The sequence below is a fragment of the Zootoca vivipara genome, chromosome 14 (assembly GCF_965207765.1).
Source record: "Zootoca vivipara chromosome 14, rZooViv2.hap1.1, whole genome shotgun sequence".
Lineage (NCBI taxonomy): Eukaryota > Metazoa > Chordata > Lepidosauria > Squamata > Lacertidae > Zootoca > Zootoca vivipara.
The window spans coordinates 45,121,980-45,143,765 of record NC_142597.1 but is presented as its reverse complement, the minus strand read 5'-3'; the positions used below and the strand labels follow the sequence as shown (position 1 = coordinate 45,143,765).

The 21,786-nt window shown below is 51.1% G+C and overlaps 1 protein-coding gene across 14 annotated transcripts in view; it reads right to left on the bottom strand.

The window, feature by feature from the left end:
* Positions 1 to 10,720: 10,720 nt before the first annotated feature.
* MYO18A (myosin XVIIIA) overlaps positions 10,721 to 21,786 on the bottom strand; it is a 141,814-nt gene continuing 130,748 nt past the window's right edge. For 10 of the 14 annotated variants that reach the window (XM_035139736.3, XM_088657898.1, XM_088657892.1 and 7 more), the window contains 2 exons: positions 18,628 to 19,976; positions 10,721 to 12,266 (listed from right to left, as the gene is read on the bottom strand). In XM_035139736.3, coding sequence (XP_034995627.2) covers positions 18,629 to 19,976 — 1,348 coding nt within the window. In that variant the 3' untranslated portion in view covers positions 10,721 to 12,266; position 18,628. The remainder of the gene's footprint in view (positions 12,267 to 18,627; positions 19,977 to 21,786) is intronic. The other 4 variants (XM_035139745.3, XM_088657901.1, XM_088657899.1 and 1 more) reach the window with 1 other exon arrangement.

Below are 21,786 nucleotides of genomic sequence, written 5' to 3'. Positions count from 1 at the left end.
AAAACAAAATTTGTGGTTTCTATTTTTGACTTTCCTTTTTTCACCTACTCCTCAGATGGAAGGGGGGGGGAATCCCTCACGAAGATACATGTGCTTAGACAGCATTGGAGGAGCAATTTTCAACTCCTTGTTTTATTCTCCAGCTACGGTCTTTAGGGAAGAAAGATAACTGTGGCATTGATGGATACGGGCACTTCCAAGACTAACACTATTTTTAGGTGGGATTCAATCACGCAGTTAAAATTCCAGGTAGCGCAGCAAAAGTTGGGGTCGTGGGAACTGTGCTTTGCAACGGGTGCCAGGAACTCTAGCCCTGCAATGGGCAAACTACAGTTCCCAGGATTCCTGGGGGAAGGTAATGTGCTTTGAATGCAGGGTGCATCCTCTTGACTTCCCCCATTGAGGTTGAATCCTGACAAGACAGAAGTACTGTTTTGGGGGGACAGGAGGCAGGCGGGTGTGGAGGACTCCCTGGTCCTGAATGGGGTAACTGTGCCCCTGAAGGACCAGGTGCGCAGCCTGGAAGTCATTTTAGACTCGCAACTGTCCATGGAGGCGCAGGTCAATTCTGTGTCCAGGACAGCTGTTTACCAGCTTCATCTGGTACGCAGGATGAGACCCTGCCTGCCTGCAGACTGCCTCACCAGAGTGGGGCATGCTCTGGTTATCTCTCGCTTGGACGACTGCAATGCGCTCTATGTGGGGCTACCTTTGAAGGTGACCCAGAAACTACAACTAATCCAGAATGCGGCAGCTAGACTGGTGACTGGGAGCGGCCGCCGAGACCACATAACACCGGTCCTGAAAGACCTGCATTGGCTCCCAGTACGTTTCCGAGCACAATTCAAAGTGTTGCTGCTGACCTTTAAAGCCCTAAATGGCCTCGGTCCAGTATACCTGAAGGAGCGTCTCCACCCCCATCATTCTGCCCGGACACTGAGGTCCAGTGCCAAGGGCCTTCTGGCGGTTCCCTCACTACGAGAAGCCAAGTTGCAGGGAACCAGGCAGAGGGCCTTCTCGGTAGTGGCGCCCGCCCTGTGGAACGCCCTCCCACCAGATGTCAAACAACTACCAGATTTTTAGAAAACATCGGAAGGCAGCCCTGTTTAGGGAAGCTTTTAATGTTTGATGGATTACTGTATATTAATATTTTGTTGGAAGCCACTCTAGTAATTATAAAAAAAACAGCTGCCTTCCCCAGCGCTTATAATATTGGATAGCTTTAGCATACTCAGGAATCAAAAGTTTTGTGTCTCTTTTGTAGGAAATATATACTTTTTTGTGCATTCTGAGTTGCCGGGGAAGCTCAGCCAAATGGGCAGGTTATAAATAACAAAATATTATCATTACCAATTACCAATGTTGTTCATTGGTGGAAATGAACAACAGCAGAAATATCACAAACTGGAAAGGGATTGGGGTGGTCACCAAGACCCACATCCCAACAAGACTGCCCCACATGGGCAGAGTCTGGGATTTTGTACATGAGCAGATCTCTCCTCTTTGTGTTGTGGCATCCCCTTCAATAAACATCTGATGTGCGTGTTTGACACCAGCTGTCAATCTGCAAGGAACAAGGACCACAAAAGGACCCTGGAGGTTTTCTCTCATGGTAATACTCCTTGCGATGTTGGCCTTGGAATTTGTCTTACGTTAGTGTAACTCAGGCATCCCCAAACTGCGGCCCTCCAGATGTTTTGGCCTACAACTCCCATGATCCCTAGCTAACAGGACCGGTGGTTGGGGATGATGGGAATTGTAGTCCAAAACATCTGGAGGGCCGAAGTTTGGGGATGCCTGGTCTAACTCCATGAATGTCCAATTTTCATCTTTTAAAAATCAGCCAAGTCACTAGTCCCTATGAACGGAGATGTCAAGTCAAAGATGCAGACAGGATTCTACCCAATTCTTCTCTAAGAAGCCCAGGTCCCATTTGTGGGCTTCCTTTGGGGGGGGGTATCTGGTTGGCCACTGTGAATATGGGATGCTGGACTAGATGAGGGCCCCCCTTTGGCCTGATCCTGCAGGCAGTTCATATGTTCCGCCAAACTCTCCTTATAACAGATGGACTGAGAATAGGGATTGTCCCTCAGCCCCACATTAGTGCCACTCAGAGTGCCACTCACAGCCGAACAATAAACTCTTAAAAGAGAAGTCATTTCACATTCTGATTCATTTAAAAGAAAAGAAAGAAGCTGGAAAGAGATGAAGCCTCGTGGGCTAAGAGGCTGCTCTCCACCCCCAACCCCTCCACACACACACTTCACAGAGTAAAGCGAAATGTTTTAAAGTTAAATGTGCCATTTTATTATCATCAGATAGCTTAGCTTAATAGAGGCGCATTACCAGCACGCAGACATTATGGCCCCGGGCCAGAGGGGGGGGGAAGCTTCTCCCCTCTCAAGTGTCTTGGCAAAATTGACTCGGCGGGGGCTGAGAAGTCTTAGAAAAACCGCACAATTGCTGCGCATCCTTGCACACTCGCTGCGCAATCTGGTGTGTGCTGCAAAGGCAGGTAAACAAGTTTGTGCAATGTCCAAGGATGATGGTGTGCCTTCACATGCTCTCGCTCTCTCTTACACACACACACACACACACACACTCCCTCGCACACTCTCTGTCACACACATACACCTTTTACCAAACTGCCTCCTTACATCCAACAAGGTGTATCCTTGGCCACAAAGCTATGAGCACACACTCAAGCTGGGTTTATTCAAGTCATGAGCTCGGTGGGGTCAGCCTAGATGATTTCCGTGGATCCCTTTCAGGCTTGTGGTTCAGTATCCAGTAAGGGTTAGGGGTCAGCAAACTTTTTCAGCAGGGGGCCGGTCCACTGTCCCTCAGACCTTGTGGGGGGCCGGACTATATTTTGAAGGGGGGGAAAGAATTCCTATGCCCCACAAATAACCCAGAGATGCATTTTAAATAAAAGGACACATTCTACTCATGTAAAAACATGCTGATTCCTGGACCGTCCGTGGGCCGGATTTAGAAGGCGACTGGGCCGCACCCGGCCCCCGGGCCTTAGTTTGGGGACCCCTGCTAGCCCATAGGACCAAACTGATGGCCACAAAGTCTGTTTCTGTTCTTCCATCCCACCCTCAAAGCAAAATGAATAGGTCAGTCGCACACACAAATATCTCCAGGAGGTTTTTTTCCGGAGGTAGGAGGGAGAGTGATCTGTGTCCGAGGGCTGGGGGGTGGGGGTGAACTTGAATCATTTATAGACCTTAATAAATATGCAGATGAGAAGAAGAGAATCTGAGCCCTCGAGCTGTTCTCATTAATTATTGAAAGTTATGGTAATGCAAAGGAGCCCGCTCATTTGCATAAAATTGTACCCTGCATCGTGGCAGCGCTGAGCGAAGCGGGAAGAGAGTCCCCTCTCTGCCCCCACTCCCCGGAAAACCTTTGCCCCCCCCTTCCGAGGCAAAATGGGACACTCGATGGGACAGAGCCGTTAGCAGAGAGAGAGCAGAGAAAAGGGTTCTCCTTAGGTCCTGAGGCCAAATGCGGCCCTTGAGACTTCTCCATGTGGCCCCCGGATCTCTCCCCGGGCCATGCCCCTCCCTGGCCCTGTTTCAACCCCCCCCCCGGCTGGAAATGCACCCGTGAGCTCTGATCATGCCTCTTGCGTGCAGCTGGAATTGTAGAGCTGGAGGGGGGCCCAGGGCCCGGGGTCATTTAGCCCAACCCCCTGTAATGCAGGAATGTCGCCCACCATATAGAGGCGAGGGCCACATTCACTGCTCCTCCCACTTTGCACTCCAGCTCCACATGGTATCTGGCCCCCTCAGGAGTTTGCCCAGGAGGTAGCGCACCCCTCGGGCTAAAAATGCCCCCCCCCGGCCCTGTTGTGAGAGGCACCCGAGTTCTCGTATGTCCACCTTTCACCATTTGTGGAGAGGGTACCTCAAGCCACTCCCCCACCCCCAACACAGCAGATCCCAATTTCACCCTTTTGCAGAAGAGAGAGACATAGATTGTGGTTCGAGGGCCTGTAATACCCTAACAGGAATTCTGAATATTCCGCCTGGGGAAGATGGTTCATGTAACTTCATGGCCAAGCCGGTCGACAGGACTGCATTTGTGCGCTTGCCTTTTTAGAAACAGAAAGGGGGGGAGGAGGAATCCTCTCCTAGGCTTTTTCTCGGGAGTCGGGGAGTGAACATTTTTAAAGAGCTCATTGCTTGGCGGAGGAGCAATCAGCCTGGAGGAAAGGGGCTTTTTATTGTGTTCTTTTTTCTTAAAAAAAAATCCCAATCTCAAAACATTGGATTTTTTCAATTAGAAAATCGCTGTGCCAAGGTCTCCGGAGCAACCGCCATTTCTGCCAGCAGCCGGGAGTAATTTGGGGAGATGCCACAAACGTGAGGAGAAAACGGCTCCCTCCCCTCCCAAAGCCAGTCTAACAGTCCCCCCCCCTCTTCTCAACACATTTTTTCTCCTTTTTTTAAAAGCGTAAATGGCATTGGATTTCTTTCTTAAAAGAACACACTACCTTAAAAACAAGGGCTGCATCCAGGTTGCAACCAGGCCAGGTTCGAAATCCTGGTGTTCATTCACCAAGCCCTAAACAACTCTCCTTCGCTGGAGGTTTTAAAGCAGAGGTTGGATAGCCACCTGCCAGGGATTCTTCAGCTGTGATTCCTGCATTGCAGGGGGCTGGGCTGGATGACCTTCAGGGTCCCTTCCAACTCTACAGTTCTATTATTCTAACCTGGGCCCAAAGTACCAACAGGACCTCCTGATCCTTATTCTCCACCTTGATCGCTTATATCTGATGGGGCACACCTGGAGATTCCTCACACAGCCCTGCAAGCCTTTAGTGTGGCAGACCCTGCCCTGTGGAACTCCCTGCCAGTGGAACTTTGGCAGAAATCATCGCAGCCTCCTTTCAGACACCCCCTTTTAAAAACTGTGCCATTTAGACAGCTCTTTGAAATGTGGTTTTCTTTCAACCAAACAGTATTTGTGGATTTATTTATGTTTAAGCAATGCTTTTTTTAAAATCATCAAGGTAACTTTGGGCCTTGATGTTTGCTTTCAAACCAAAGTGCCTTTTTAAAAATATCTAAATAAAGTCCTGCTCCTTGAAGTTAATGGACCCAAGCGAGGTGGGCCACTTTTGAGAGTGAAGGCAGCAAACAGGTGTTTCACAAAGAAACAGGTGTACCAGGCAGGTAAACACCCACCAAGCGATGGTCTGGGCCACGGCGCCCCCTGCTGGTTATAGACTCTGTGGCAAAAACTTGCATGTTGCGGATGGGCCAATATGTGAAACTGGCTTTTGTGTGTACAGTATTTGCTGCAGAGCAGAGCCGAGGGAGCCTATGTGGCCCTTCAGGTGCTGCCTGAACTCTCAACAGAACTGGTAGCCAGCATGCCTAGTGGTCAGGGAGGACAGGCCTTGCAGTCCAGCAGGCAGGCAAGCGGTGCCTCCTCCCTCCGAGAGAGAGAGAGAGGAGCTTCTCCAGCCCCCGTTAAAACATGCTAATAAAAGGCTGATGAATTCCAGCTCCGAGCGAAGCTTTGAGTCAGAAGGTGAAAAGGGCTCCACTTGGAAATCAGTGCTCCTGGCCTGAAGTGGCTTCACAAGTGGGCAAAACGGGCTGGGCTTGCAAATCAAGTCCTGCGGCGGTTTGCAGCCACCAGCTCCCTCCTCCTGCACAGACCCTCCCCTAGCCCAGGGGTAGGGAACATTTTCCAGCCCGAGGGCCACATTTACTGAAGAGCAGCTTCCAGAGGCCACATCCCAGCGTTGGCCAGAGCGACAGACGTGACTCTGAGCCTTGGTGGGCTGAGCTATTTCCCAACCACCCGGAAGCCAGAGATTTCTGCTCTCCATCGATGCAAGGATCAAGCACCACCACAGTTTTCAAGGACACATTCCAGAGAGCCACAAGCACTCAAGGAGAGGAACAGAGATGGGTCAGCAAGGGGAAGAGACAGGGGGCCAGATGGAGAGGTCTGGAGGGCCGGATTTGGCCCCTGGGTCTGAGGTTCCCCACCCCACCTGACCTATCCAGAGACAGATGAAACGGGGGGTGCTCTGTACAAATGGGGAAGGCACTAAACACATGCTCAGAGGCGGCATGCGCCACAGTTGCTCAGTATCAGGTGTGCAGAAGCTACAGCCCACCAGCTATTGTCAAACTACAACTCCCAACATCCCTGATCATGCTGGCTTCCGGGAGTTGGGAGTCCAGCTAGATGGCAAGAGGGACACAGGTGCTCTTCCCCTCCACCAGCCGCTTCCCATGCACCCGGGAGTCTCCTTCTCGCTCAGCAAACGTCATCTTGGCACCTTGGAACGCCATCCCTGGGAGGCTTTGAGGAGGATGCATCTCAGTCGCAAACATGTTATCTGTGCCTCTGTGTCGCTCTGGAGAGGATTGCACTGCGCAGCAAAGGCAGGTGGGGGAAGCCCACGGCGCCAGCGCACTCGGCCCGCACCATCTGTTCCAAACAAGCCAGGATTTGTGGCCTAGATTGGCTCCTCGCTCTCGCACTCCCCCTCCCAAACTCTTGCAGGCCTTTTCTACCATCATGGCCCAGATGAGAAAGACCCCCAACCCAAGGAGAGGAAGAAGGCTGTGGGGCCACTTGAGGAGGAACTGGCTCCACATTGCAGGCTGCAAATTAGCTGGGATCATAGAACTGCAGAGTTGGAAGAGACCCTGAAGGTCCTCCAGTCCAACCCCCTGCTGCCATGCAGGAATCTCAGCTAAAGCATCCCTGACAGAGGGCCATCCAACTTCTGCTTAAAAACCTCCAGGGAAGGTGAGTCCGCCGCCTCCCAAGGGAGTCTGTTCCACTGTCAGAAACTTCTTCCTGATTTCCAGCTGGAAACTCCTTTCTTGTAACTTAGAATCATAGAATCATAGAGTTGGAAGAGACCACAAGGGCCATCCAGTCCAACCCCCTGCCAAGCAGGAAACACCATCAAAGCATTCTTGACATATGGCTGTCAAGCCTCTGCTTAAAGACCTCCAAAGAAGGAGACTCCACCACACTCCTTGGTAGCAAATTCCACTGCCAAACAGCTCTTACTGTCAGGAAGTTCTTCCTAATGTTTAGGTGGAATCTTCTTTCTTGAAGTTTGAATCCATTGCTTCGTGTCCGCTTCTCTGGAGCAGCAGAAATCCATTGGAATCGAGTCCTACTTGCCAGAGCAGGAGAAAAGGGAACAAGCGGCAAAACTCACACTGATTAGGTCCTCCAGATGCTGGACTGCAACTCCCAGCAGCTGGTGCAGCCAATGGCCAGGGATGATGGGAGTTGTAGTCCAACGACAGCTGGGGAGCCACAGGTTCCCCATCCCTGGAGCAAGCAATGGCTCTGTTCCTGCTTTGCATGTGTGCGTGCACAAACACACACACACCCCTTCAAACATCTAAAAGCAGCCTTCCCCAACTGGGCATGCTCTGACTGTTTTGAACTACAACTCCCATCACTCCCAGCCAATACATAAGGACAAAAGAAGAGCCTGCTGGATCAGGCCCATGGCCCATCAAGTCCAGTTTCACTCTGCACTGCAATCAGTCTTTTCTTCTATCTGTCCTGATTCTTCCCATTTCCAACTTCAGCTGTGCTGGAGGGGGGCCAATAAATATACAGTAGTTGCATTATCGCCATAGCACAGGGGTCAGCAAACTTTTTCAGCAGGGGGCCGGTCCACTGTCCCTCAGACCTTGTGGGGGTGCCGGACTATATTTTGAAAAAAAATATGAACGAATTCCTATGCCCCACAAATAACCCAGAGATGCATTTTAAATAAAAGGACACATTCTACTTATATAAAAAAAACACTGATTCCCGGACTGTCCGTGGGCCGGATTGAGAAGGCGATTGGGCCACATCCGGCCCCCGGGCCTTAGTTTGGGGACCCTGCCATAGCAGCACACTTTTTTTAAAAAAAAATGGAAAATAAAATTGATTAGCATTTTTGGACTGCATCCATATGGTTCTGGTCCATTTAGTGGCTTAGAAAATTGTGGGTAGAACCGCCCAGTTAGCTGGAGTACCAAGAGCAACTGGGATCCAGAAGCATTTCTGCCTCCAAGCGCAGAGACAGAGCAGAGCCCTCGTGGTTGGTAGCCAGCAGTATCCTGATGCTCCTCCATCAATTTGTCTAGTCGTCTTTCAAAGCCATCTCGGTTGGTGGCCATCGCTGCATCTAGTGGGAGGGAGTTCCATGGTTTAAAGATGGTTTTCTCAGTCCTTAATCTTCCAGCGTTCGGCTTCATTGTCTGCAAAGGTTGTTGCCGCGCTCTTATGAGGGGTTCTGTTCATCCCTTAAGCAGGCGGTCACGCTTCTGGTGAAAGGAGGGAAGCAGCGGTCACTGGAGGTCACAAACGTGGACGGCAGCTGGTGCCAGCGGCATCTGAGAGGCCTAAGAGAAAAGGCTAGGATGCATTCCAGGCTGCTCGAGTCAAAAATTGCCCATGATCCGAAAACGAAAGGGAGGCCGCTGAAGGCAGGAATCTGCCACACAGGGTTAGTGCGATTCACTCACCACGTTGAGGGTATAAGGCAGGCCCAATGCAGCCTCGGCGCCCAAAGCTGAACTCCCCTCTGTGCACTCAAGTTCCAGTCCCAAAGACAAGACAGGATTTGTGCCAACACTGACTCCTGATTGCAACCCTTGGAACATAAGATGCAGCGCCATCAGAATGAAAGTGTATGAACTCTCTAAAACAGGAGGCAGGGATGGTCAACAACCTGGATGGCTTCAAAAGAAGGAGAGGGTTATCGATAGCTACCAGTCCGGGTGGCTGGGCTGGGCTCTGCCTCCAAAGTTGGAGGCAGCGATGCTTCTGAATCCCAGTTGCTGGAAACCACAGGAGGGGAGAGTTGCTCTTGGGCTCAGATCCTGCTTGTGAGTTTTCCATTGGGGCATCTGGTTGGCTACTATGAGAGTAGGATTATGAACTAGGAGGGCCATGGACTTGATCCAGCAGGCTCTGCTTATGGTCTTAAAGTTTCCTCCTTGTTTTATGTTCTTAAAGTTTGCTTATTGTATTTTAATATTTTGCTGGAAGGTGCCCAGAGTGGCTGGGGAAACCTAGCCAGAGGGGTGGGGTATTATTATTATTATTATTATTATTATTATTATTATTATTATTAATTACTCCTGCCATGGAAGACAGAAGTCTTCTCCCAACAGTGTGACAGTGCTGCCCCCAGAGTTGTCACCACCTCTGCCTTGCAGGTTCTAGTAATGCAGGGCTGAGGACCCAGCGGCCCTCCAGATGTTGTTGGGGTCCATCTCCCATGACCCCCTGAGCACTTGCTATGCTGGTGGAGGCTGATTTAGTATTTACTGCATTCATACCCCACCGTTCCTCCAAGGAGCTCAAGGTGGCGTGCAGAGTTCCCTTCCTCATTTTATCCTCACAACCACCCTGTGAGGTAGGCCAGCCTGCAGGGCAGTTACTGGCCCAAGATTGCCCAGTGAGCTTCATGGCCTAGTGGGGATTTGAACCCTGATCTCTCCCACAATCTTAACTCCTGCACCACAACGGTTGTTGATTCACAGCAGCATGGGGGAAGGGGCATTGCTTCTGCACTTGGTGCTGTGAAATGGGCTGGGGGTGTTTTGAACCAGCACTACACCATTTACAGGTTGCCTGGTGTGTGTCTTAAGTTGTTGTTGTTGTTTAGTCGTTTAGTCACAATCTGTCCTTCCAGTGAGCTGTCTTAAGTTAATATGCCAGATTTATACACAACAGATTTACAACATTCTCTTCTAGGTCAGTTGCTGCCAAGGATAGGCGAATAACTGGCTACGGATCTCTGTTTCTTCTTCTTTTTCTGATCCAAAATTCAGTTCACATTTCCACAGCTTCTGTAGATTTAAACATCTGCATGGAAATTTGTCTGCATTTTCTTCAAATAAACACATTCTTTGTGTGCAATTTTCTCTAATATAATGCATTTGTTCATGTTATTGTCATAGAAGGTGTGCACTGCGAGGCATACTTTCTCCCTGAATGATTTTTGCAAACGTTAGCTGGCTGGAAAACTGCACCGCAAAAGTCAGAGAAGAGCGAATTTCAATCAAGGTCTGCACTCCAGTTCTTGGATCGTTTTTTTAGAAAGTGCGAATGAGGCAGTTTCTCATCCAAAAGCAAACAAGAGCGAACTCCCGTCCACCCCCACCCCCCCAATTCCATTTCACCTCTGAACTGTTGTGTCTCTTCTAAAGTGGACACAAAGGGAAGAATTACCTGCAGTCGAAAGGAAGCTGCCTGCTGAATCTCTACAGGAGGCAAGTGTGCTGGACCTGCCTCTTCATGGACTAGAGGAATGCCCAGATCAGGGACTCACACAGAGAGGAAGACACAGGGAGGTGGGCTCCTGTGAATGCAGATGATCTTTATGTTTCCACACTCTAGAAATAAATCTTTTGTGCAGCATAAGAACAGAGTGTGCTTCCATCTGTAGAGGTTGGTGGCTTTCTTTTGCAGAATTACGGCTCCATTATATGGGGAAACGTATCTTCCCCCATCCCCTCCCTTGGCCAGACCATAGAATCACAGAATTGTAATGGTGGAAGGGATCCCCAAGGGCCATCTTGTCCACCCCCCCACCATGCAGCAATTGCAGCTGAAGAATCCCTGACAGAGGGCCGTCCAACCTCTGTTTAAAATCCTCAGGTGAAGGAGAGGCCACCACTGACGCTCTCAGAGAAGACACCAATGACCATAGGGGTTTACACTACCCATAAATGACATTTATTTTATTTAAAGTCGACAGACAAGGGAGGGGAAGGGAACAAAAAATAAAATTAGAAAAAATCAAACGCACAACTGAAGTAGTGCAAAAAATAGTAATAATAGAAACCAAACCCAGACAAGAGAGAGAGAGAGAGAGGAGCTTGGCAGTGTGGGGCGCCCCCAGCACTCCCCCCTCAGCTCTCCACCCCCACAAAGAGTCCAGTCTTGTGTATAACTTAGCAAGGGTTATAGGTGAGCATTGGGGCTGGGGGGGGCAGTGGGGGGCTCCTGGCCAGGGAAGCAAAGGGTGTTTTGGGAAGCTAAAATGCAAAGAGGCTCCTTTGGAAGTCTGCTGGAGGAGCAACAGCAGTGAAATACGAGCGATAAAATATGGATTGAGCCGGGTTGTGGGGGGGGGGGGGAGACTGAGCCATTTTGGTTACCAGAAGGGGTGGGACCTGGGACCCCCTGCGCAAAGACAGCGTGGTTGTGTGTGTGGAGACGGCAGAAGGCAGAGAGGATACATTCCACTCTTTCTTTTAAAAACAAAAGCATTCCTGGAGGTAGGGAGCCTCTCGGGGGTGCTCAGAAGGTGTGGCAGAACGACCACCACCCTGTGCTCACCTCCCAAATCCAAGTGCAAGAAAATGCGGGCATGGAAATGATGTGGCTTTGCGTGGCAGCATGCAAGGCATGAGCTGTGCGTGCTCAAAAGACTTGAGCTGGAGGAGCAGGTGGGTTTTTCCTCCCATGGTTGGGAGGCAGAAGACAGAGAGGGCACCGGTGTTTTTCGGCTCAACTATTTTCCTAAAAAATGTTTCGAATAAAAAGGGGGAGGGGGTGTTTCTCATTTCTTTGGACATCACACAAAGATCAGAATGGATTTAAATTATAATGCAAGATGGGGAGGCACTGTGTTGAGAAGGGCTCCCTCGCCAACACCTTGACGCACGCGCACAGAGGAAGCGAGGAGGCGACCGGCATCCTCTGCTGTCCACACGGAACAGTCCTGCAGCCACAAACGGGGCCACTGGAGGCAAGCTTGGCAGGAGCACAAAACCCCTCTGGCACACACACAGGTCAGCCCGGCTGCAGTGGCAGGGCTCCCTGCAGCTGAGCAGGGTGGCCAGGCCGCCCACCCCCAGCCCACCTCTTCGCCACAAGAAACAAGTGGCCTCGCAGAGTCCTTGCCTTTCTCTCCCATGCAAGAGGACGGTGGTCGTGCGGCGTCCCCAAGCTGGCGGTAGGGGGGGGGAGAGAGACTACCTGGAAGCGCGCTGGCTGGAGGCTGGTGCTGCAGAGGGGTGCCCCCGTTTGTGCCCAGCATGCCCAACCACGGAGCGAGAGGGTCGGGAGACGCACGGCCCGCCAGCCTTGCTCCTGCCTGGGGCTACGCTGTGGTCTCTGCTGGCGGCTTGCTCTCCGAGTCGCTGTCGCTCAGGTAGCTACGGGAGGAGGGCTTGGACCTGTGGGCGCCGTCAAAAGTGTCTCGCTCCTCATCTGACTTGTCGTAGGTGAATGATTTCCGATAGCCGGGGGGGCTGTTGGAGGGGAAAACAAGAGGACAAGGTCAAAAACCGAGGCGGAGGCCTGTTCTGAGTGAAGCGGAGGATCGGTGGCTTGCATTTCCCAAGCTGCTCACCTGCCCATGTCAGAGCAACGCCCTAAAAGCTGCCTTTTTCCAGCTTCTAATCCCATCTATTCACACACATGCACAAGTAGCAGCAAGAAGGCCTAATGATTAGTATCAGTTGTAAAAATGCCCTTTGTTCACCACTCAGCTTCTGCCCCCCCCCCCCAGAAAGGCCACTGCTGTGCCCTGTAATGCTGGCCGACACACACACACACATCAGCTGCACCCTACAAAACTCAGTTTTTGCCACATGATCAGTCTCGCTGCGATGAAATTACGCCAGTTTTGTTGTTGCATTGCTCCCCGCCCCCATTCCTTTCAATGCAAAGAAACAAAATGCAAATTCGGAGGAGGAGTGTGATCTATTACATATTGTTTGCGGACTAAAAGTGACAATAGCAGTGAATCCCAATCGCATTTGCTGGATTGATTTCTGTTCCGGGCATTGAACAAATAAGCGATTTCCGTCAGAAGCCTCCAACACCCCCAAACCCTGGTCCAAGTCCTACTTTCAATGCCGGCTCTGAGTGCTCTGGCCTAACCAGGGCGAGGAGAGGACGGCAGCCCAGAACCCACATCCTGCGCCCAGAAAAGCAGATTCCTGCAACGCACATAACTTGTGGGTTCGCCAATGCACTTTTGCTTGCTGTACGCCATTTATTCTGCCGCTGCAAGCTAAAGGTAAATGCAATTTACTACTGTACTGGCATTCCAGCGCAGCGCCTCACAACCCCTGCTTCCACTTGGCTTGAAATCTCATCGAGGATCTCACACTGTATTAGGGACTAGAAGGATGAGGCTTCTTTTAAAAAGAAGGGGAAAGGGTGCTGGTATTCAAAAGGCTGAATCCTGTGCTCGTTATGAAGTTGGGGGCTTGGATGGTGCGATTATGGGATGTGAGTAGGCTTATGTGCTCTCTGGCAGAGCTGGCTGGAGGAAGACTTCTCTCTCAGGAACAGGTGGTTTACAAAAAGCAGAGCTTGATTTAAAATAGAGCTTTTCCCTCAAGGTGGGGAATTCAGGGGTTCTCTTCCCAGCTCATAGATGGGGCCCCCACATCTCCTCTGGGTCTCTGCTTGCCTCGGCAAACTGTTAAGCCAGCAGCTCACTTTCACGAGAGCTCATTATTCATTTTTATTTTATATTTTTTCCTCTCCTCTCTCAGACACTTCCAGGGCATTCCGCAGTGATTTACTCTCCCCCGTAGTTAGCAGAGCTAAGCAAATAATCTGTAGCAAATCAGGCATTTGTTGGAAATTTCACCCCTATCTGTTGCAAGCCACGCTCGGGGGGGGGGAGACGGGGGGGGGAGAGAAGAAATAACCTCGCAAACTCGCTCATTACGCGGAGCCATTTGGAAATTCCCTCCCGGCACGAAGGATTTGCTTTGCGATGGGAGCCTTGCAAATTGAGCCTTGCTTGCCCCCCCCCACCCTCCACACAAATTAGTTAAGTTGCATCTGAAACAGCATTTCTGTCTTCTGTTAGGAGAACGCGGCTGTGGGCACGACACAAATGTAAAATCCAAGCACGCGAATGGGAAATGGAGCCACTTGAGCCTTGCGAGGATTTGCTGGAAGTCGGGCAGCTGAAATCAATTCAGGATCCGAGCGGATCCAGCTGTTTCCTCTACAGCTCTGGGAATCCGATTCAGATCTCTTCATCCTCATTAGGTTTCAGGCTCATCCAGACACGAGGGAGGGAGGGAGAACCAGCTGTGACGGCTCTCCAGCCCAGGAGGAGCCCAAACAGAATCCTGCACACAGTGTAAGGGAGAGGCAGTGCCGGTGCAGCAGTTAGAGCACTGGGCTAGGATCTGGGAGAGACCAGGGTTTGAATTCCCCACTCGGCCATGGAGCCCTCGCTGGGTGTGACCTGCCTCCCACCATAACACACCTCACAGGGACGCTGTGGGGATTAAACTACCTGGAATTCCCGGGGGGGGGGAATATAAATGCAATAAATTAAAAAATTAAATAAGCCCAAATGGCCTGGAGGCGAAGGACGGGTGAAAGCTGTCAATTTCCCTTCCTCTCCAGTTCCTCATCTTTCCCAATCTTTAAGTTTAGTTCTCCACATTTCTATGTCAGTTTGCAAATGCAGGGCTTGTGTCACTGCAAAATGGTCACTGCCCATATAGAAATGTGTGTGTGTGTGTGTGTGTGTGTGTGTGTGTGTGTAAAAGTCCTCGTGAAAATTTGGCAGCCTTTTACTTCAAATTTCTCCTAACACAGACATATTTGTATGCAATCCTAATTGCAAACAGCTTTGAGGTGGCTGTTCTGTTGTTGTTTTGTTTACAAACAAGCAACATATGTTACAAATAAATAAAATAAGTAATAATCCTGCCTAATACATTTTTGCAAGCAATGTTCATTACCGTAATGCATTTTTTTTGCATGTTATTTTCACTAACTTATGCATTTCTACGCACACTTTAATTCCAGCACATGCATTTTTATTTTTATTTTTTTTATTTTTTGCACTGGAGAATGACATGGAAAAATTCAGATAATTTAGTTAGGAAAATTCAGGCGAATTTCAAAGGACGGTTGCCGTTTCGGTTTGTGTTTTGTGGAGTGCGAATCAGAGTAATTCAGCTGTGAAATGAATCAAGTCCCACTCCACCACACTAGAGACAGGGAAGGATGGCAAAAGAGCGACAGGCCAAGCCATAAAAGGAATCAATAAAACCCATAAAACTATTTGACACTCCAGAATGCCTTGGAGGAGAGAGGGGGACGAGCTTCGCAGACTTTTGATACCCTTTCTTTCTCAGGATGAAAACCTGGATTTTTTATTATTATTTTAAAAAAACAGGTTTCTCCCACAATGCACACAGTGTCAGGCACATTCACCAAATCTCTTGCTGTTCTCGCAAACACACGAATGGCCAAATTGTGTGAAACTTGCAGGAGTGATCACAGAAAACAGGGAGTGTGTGTGCTTACAGACTCACTAAATGACCTCCCTTGTCCCTCCTTCCAGCTCTCAGCAATTCCACACCCTGTTGCACAGTTGCTTAGAGGAAAAAAAGAGACACATTTTCTTCCTTCTCTTTTCTTCTCGCCCCCCCCTCGCCCCCTCTCTTACTCACGCACCCGAACCCAATCCTGCCCCTCCCAGCTCCATTTCTTGTTATGGCAGCTGGAGCGTTAAGTGCATTAAGAAATCTAAAGCACAACATTCCCCCAGCTGCGGGAGGCTGCAATAGTAATTGAACATTTAAAAGAGAAATTGTCTTTTTTTAAAAAAAGTGCGGGGTTGGGGGGCGGGGAGAAGGAAATAAAAGGAGAGAAAATGCGGTCCCTCTTTTCTAGATAATTCTCCCATTCAAAGCTGTCGGAAACCATTTAATACACAAATAAATTTTTGTTGGGGATTGGCAGGGAGGGAGAAGAGGGACGCACACACAATCTTTGCCTTCGCTGCCGTTGCTTCTCTTCGAAATGCTTGCTGCAGAGGCAAACACACACACATAAACACACACACACACAGACGCCTTTCTCTTGTCACATCTTCGAAGTGGGCAAACAAAGGCTCCCAACCTGGGCGTGCGCAGCTGCCAAGCACAGCGCAGCCTCATCAGAAGATGTTCAAGCCTTCAGAGCAGCAGTGACACTCCGAGAAAGACACGGTTTTCTTATGGCTCCCCACCCCGCCCCCCTCTGGGAACTCTCTTCTCTCTGGCCAAGGTAGATGCACCCTGGCATCTCCTGTGCCACACGCCAAAATAAAACCAAGCCAGCAGCGGCCAGGAGGAGGAGGGAGAACTTGGAGAAGATGAGGAGAATCTTGGTTGTGAGGATGGAGGCAGTGGTGGGCGCACAATGTTGGCCTTCCAGAGCTGGACAGAGCCTGGCACCTGTGCATGGGGGCACCCACTGCAGGCGTGAAGGGCACCTTGGGTTTGGGTGGGGGGGGGAAGTGCTGGGGGGGGGCAAGCGGTGGTCCAGGGCTGCCAGGGCTTTGTTGGGTTCCGCAGATCTGCCCTGATGGCACTCAGGAGGGCTTGCTCACCTGACCTTGATTAGTCCATTCAGACAGGAGAAACATGCACACCCAAAACTCAGGTTGGATTTCAACCTGGAATTGGGTCTGCCCAGAAAAGGGCTCCAATTATTGGACGGAGGCTAGATCTCTGACTGGGCCAAGTGGGAATCTGATTTAGATATGCATACACCCAAATAGCTGAAAGATCGCCTCCTTCCCTACAAACTTTCTCGGGTGCTGAGACTGGTAGTCCTTCCACCCTCAGTGGCTTGGGGGTGCAGTGGCCCAGGGGGAGAGGGCCTTTTCTGTGGCAGCCCGAAGCTGTGGAACTGCAGAGGTGCCTCTGCATGTATATTTTATGTATGTATATACTGTAGTTTTAATTCCATCAATGTTTAATTATTTTTTAATGATAGATTTCTCTATCTTTTTAGTAACTCTTGTTTTTACCTGTAAGCCGCCTTGAGGCCTGTCAAGGAAAAAGGTGGGGAATAATAATAATAATAATAACTCCCACCAATGATGCCGAGAACCTCTGCATGGCAGGAACAGCCAGGCCACCAATGAGGGCAGGCTGTCCTGCTCCAACCACAAAGAGAGGAGCCTGGCTTCAACATCAGGCAGGCCATGTCACCTGAAGACCTCCCTTTCTCAAAATGGAGATATACTTCTTCTTCTTCTTCTTCTTCTTCTTCTTCTTCTTCTTCTTCTTCTTCTTCTTCTTCTTCTTCTTCTTCTTCTTCTTTATCCCAGCTCGTTATCTGTATTGGACTTGAAATTGTTTTTATATATGAAATTGTTCTAATCGCTTTTACCATCAGTGCATTCAAGCCTGTGGAAGCCCTCTCTCAACTCAGTCAGATTAGACAGGCAACCACCCCTGCAGAACGTCAGGCGCATGGATGAGGCTTCCTCGTTCTGGCAGGCTTTTCAAGATAGCACTCGGTTTTATCGTAGATTTCTATTTCACAGTTTCAATTTATCCAGTTTGGCTTTTTTACGTATGCCGCTTGAGAAACACAAGCGATTAAGCGTTATACAAATGTCTTAAATAAAATTTGTGAAATTGTTTTTGTTGGGCTGCATCCAAATGTGCTCGCTATGTTAGCTTTAAGGATTTTGGCTGGTGCAATGGAAATTATCCCCCTCTCTTCCTCGCACCCCTTCCAAATCTGCTCCAGAGGGTTGAGGAGAAACCCAGAACAAATTCAGAGCATGTTCAGGAAGAAGAGTGGTAGTGAATTTTGTTGCACAAGCATGGATTCCTTCTTTGTAGGGGTTTCGACTAGATGCCCCTTGCGCAGACAGGACGAGTTGCTTAGCACTGCACTGGATAAAACCCAGCTGGTTTAATATATTTAATATCCCAGTAGTGATGTATGGAAGTGAGAGCTGGACCATCAAGAAGGCTGATCGCCAAAGAATGGATGCTTTTGAATTATGGTGCTGGAGGAGACTCTTGAGAGTCCCATGGACTGCAAGAAGATCAAACCTCTCCATTCTGAAGGAAATCAGCCCTGAGTGCTCACTGGAAGGACAGATCGTGAAGCTGAGGCTCCAATACTTTGGCCACCTCATGAGAAGAGAAGAATCCTTGGAAAAGACCCTGATGTTGGGAAAGATTGAGGGCACTAGGAGAAGGGGACAACAGAGGATGAGACAGTTAGACAGTGTTCTCGAAGCTACCAACATGAGTCTGACCAAATTGTGGGAGGCAGTGGAAGACAGGAGTGCCTGGCGTGCTCTGGTCCATGGAGTCACGAAGAGTCAGACACAACTAAACAACAACAACATATATATATATATATATATATATATATATATATATATATATATATAATTTCTAGTGCTGTTATTGTTGAATTCCTGGAGATGTTTTATAGGAAGTGATGCATGACTTGAAATGAAATAAACAAATGCCCCACTACCACCCTGTGCCACGCAGGTTAGGTGCCGCCCCCTTGACTGAGCAGGGAGGACCTGGAAACCCAGTGCACAGGAATCAGGATCCGCCCTGAAAAGGAAGGCGAGTCTTGTAGGACGAGGTTAGTGACTGGGGAGACACACCAAACACATGCACACTCCGAGGCCAAGTCGACCATGCCGTCCAGCCGTCCAACCTGGACATCCTTCCAGTTGGGTAAGCTGAGTTGCTGTTGATCCAGGATACGGCTCAAATCCAGCCTGGAGGGCCTCCCGCCCCCCTCCCCCTGGTTAGAGGTTAGTCAGGAACGCCGTGCTCACACCTGGCACACAACTGCCTCCATGCCACCTGCCTTAGTCGCTCTCTGGGCGATACAGGTACTTCATCATCAAGCTGTCCACTTCCTTCTTGCGCTGCTTCTCCTCCTTCTTGAGCTGCTTGTTGGACTTCCCGGCCTCGGGACCCTCCCTGGAAACGCCCTCCCCTTCGGAGCCCGGGCCTCCCCGCTTGGGGCCCTTCTTGACACTGGAGTTGCTGCGATAAGAGACGGTGGAGCCCGACGAGCCGCTAGAAGAGGATTCCGAGGACCCCGAGCGCGAGCGCTGCTTCTTCTTCTTCTTGGACTTCTTCTTGGACTTCTTGGAGCGCTTCTTGGAGCTCTTCCGCTGCCGCTCCGGGGAAGAGGACGAAGAGGAGGAGGAAGAGGAGTCGCTGGAGCTTCTCCTCCGGCTCCTGCCCTTTGTGCCATGAGGCCTGGAGCAATCCAAGGCCGAGGCTGACCTGCGCAGGCTGCTGGCTGGGTGCTCGGCCGAGCGCTCTGCCAGGACGGCACTCTTGGTGCTCCGCACACTCTTCCTGTCGTCGTCACCATCTGAGTCAGGATCCAGGCTGGAACGCTTGAACTTGACAGGCTTGTAGCTCAGCACTTCGTTGATGGCCGCCTCCAGGTCCGGGTCCAGGTAGCTGCGGTGGCTGACGGGCCGGATGTCAGGATCCTCCGCCTGCAGCTCATCTGCGGCAGAGCTGCGGGGCCGTGGGGGCACAGAGAGGCTGCGGGAAAGGGAGTGCTGGCTGTAGAGGGAGAAGGAGTCGCTGGGGGCAATGCTGGCTGCGTCGTCCAGCTGGGAGTGGCCCATGGAGAGGCGGGAGCCCGGGCGGCTGTAGGAAGGGCTGAGGTCGTCCAGGCGGGAGGTGCTCCGCCGCAAGCTGCCTGGGCTGGAGAGAGCGAAGCTGAGGGATGACCTGGCGTCCTGCTCCCGGGAATCCAGGCCGCCCCAAGAGGCCCCGCCATGACTCATGGGAGCGGACAGAACTGAGGTCTTGTCAAACTCCGCGGCTGAGATGGACCGGCGGTTGTCCAACCCCTTATGGCAGAGCTGGCCGCTGGCTTCAGAGTAGGGCTGGGAGAGGACCGAGCCCCTCTCGTCCAGGTCGTCCACCGCTCTGCTGGGCTTCTTCCATGAGGCAAGGGAGCTGCTGTCGTCCAGGCCGCTGGCCCCCGAGTTGCGTTTGGCCTTGCGGAAGGAGCGGACGGGAGAGGCCGGGCGCTCGCTCAGGGTGGAGAAAAGGGTCTCCTCGTCCCCTTTGCCCCCGATGGAGTCCTTGAGGTTGCCCCGTTTCCTGTAGCTTAGGGAGCTCATGACGGAGGCGGGCCTCTCGTCAGCCTCCTTGCCCTCTTTAGCAACTGAGTTCAGGGCAGTTCTGACGGGGCAGGTGGAAGGGAGCAAGGGAGAGCACAGTAAGAGAGAGACAGTAAATTCAAGGGTTGGGATGCGTGTGGGAGAATGAGAGAGAGAGAGAGAGAGAGGAGGAGGAGGAGGAGGAAGAGGAGGAGGAGGAGGAGGAGAGTGGGAGAAGTTGAGTGAGCATGTGGGAGGGGGAAAGGGAGAGAAAGAAGATCCAGAAAGAACACAGCCCAACACTATGTCTGCGAAAGAATTAACTTCACAGGAAGCATCATGCAAATTAAGGCATTGTTCTACACCACTGCTTCCCCCCTCCCCCCCCCCCGGAAAAAACCCGCTATTGATTTCAATTAATTTTGTTGTCAACTACCTGAAAAACGCTGGCGGCACGTAACAATTGATTCCCAGCATTGGCAAAAAGGGGGCATTATCTTCCATAACAAAATGTTTTACATCCATGCCGAAGAATAAATTAAACCAATTAAGAGTGTGCCTCAGATCTTCCTCTGCTTGGCACATGGCACCACGTGTGGGTGGCTTTGGGGGAAGGAAGGGGGAGAGGAGGGGTGTGCGTTGGTGGGGAGGGCAGGGGGGCTGAATCCCCAAAGTGAGAAGTGGCTTTGACGCAAACACCCAACCCGATCCCCGCTCAGCAGGCGCTCGCTTGAGGAGTGCACTGGGATTGGGGTGGGCAAGGTCCACTAGCGCTGCTCCTGCCACCCTTTCTGCGCCCACTCAGCTGCCGGCATGGGGGGAGGTCAGGGAGGGGCTTCTCAACCCCCACCCCACCCCAGGGAGGGATGATCGTCTCCCCTGCCACTTCGGAGGAACACAAAAGGCCCTTGTAACACCCGCAGGCAGGCAGGCATGCAGGCAGGCAGGCACCCTCGGCTCAGCCCGCGCCATCAGCATCAGGCTGCCGAGGCTCAGTGCCGCTGGTTGCCATGGCAACAGGTGTCCTATAAATAGCCCGTCTGGTTCCTGGTCACTTCCAAAGACTCTGAACGAGGGGAGGGGAAGGGGAGGGAGAGGGCTGGTGACTGGCTGGCTGGGCTACTCCAGCAAGGCACCCTCTTCAGGAGCCAACAGGCAGGTAGCTGCTGGAGCCCCTTCTGGGAGCCTGAGCGTGTGGAATGGAGGGGCAATAAGGAGGACAGGGTGGTGGGGGGGAAAGGGTTGCCTTCAGGTTGTGCTCTGGAGGATTCAGGAACTTGCAGAGGGAAGGGGGAAGGAGGATGGGCTCGTGGCCAAGGCTGCCCCGACCCTAATCACTACAGCTGTGCTCTGCCCTCCGCAGCAGCAAGACGCAGCACTACTTCTGAACCCCACAGGAGGGGAGAGTGCTCTTGTGCTGAGAGTCCTGCGTGACCCGCTCCCTTCTTTCCTGAAGGGCTTTTCCCATCTGGCTTGGGAGGCCCCCGACTGACTCCAGCTACAAAAACTGAGGCTGCTGAATGGACTCTTGCCTTGCTGTTGGGATTTTTTTTTAAAAAAAACTTTATTTTAGATCTTCTTGTGATTTATGCAGAAATTGTTCCATACGGCTATGTATTTTTTTAAGGTTTTATTTTGTTTTCACTACAGGTCCTTTTGGTATGTTGCAGCCATGTGTTTCCCCCCCATGTTGTAAGCTGCCGTGAGCATGGTTTGAACTGTGGAAAGGTGGCATGCATGCCAATAAAACCTTGCTTGTGGGTTTCCCGTTGGGGCCTCTGGTGGGTCCCTGTGAGAACAGAAGGCTGGAGAGAAGGGCTCTCATGTTCTCATGCCGCCAGCCCCACCCCACCCTTCCTGGCCTACTTGACATTCTCCCCAAGAGAGATGGG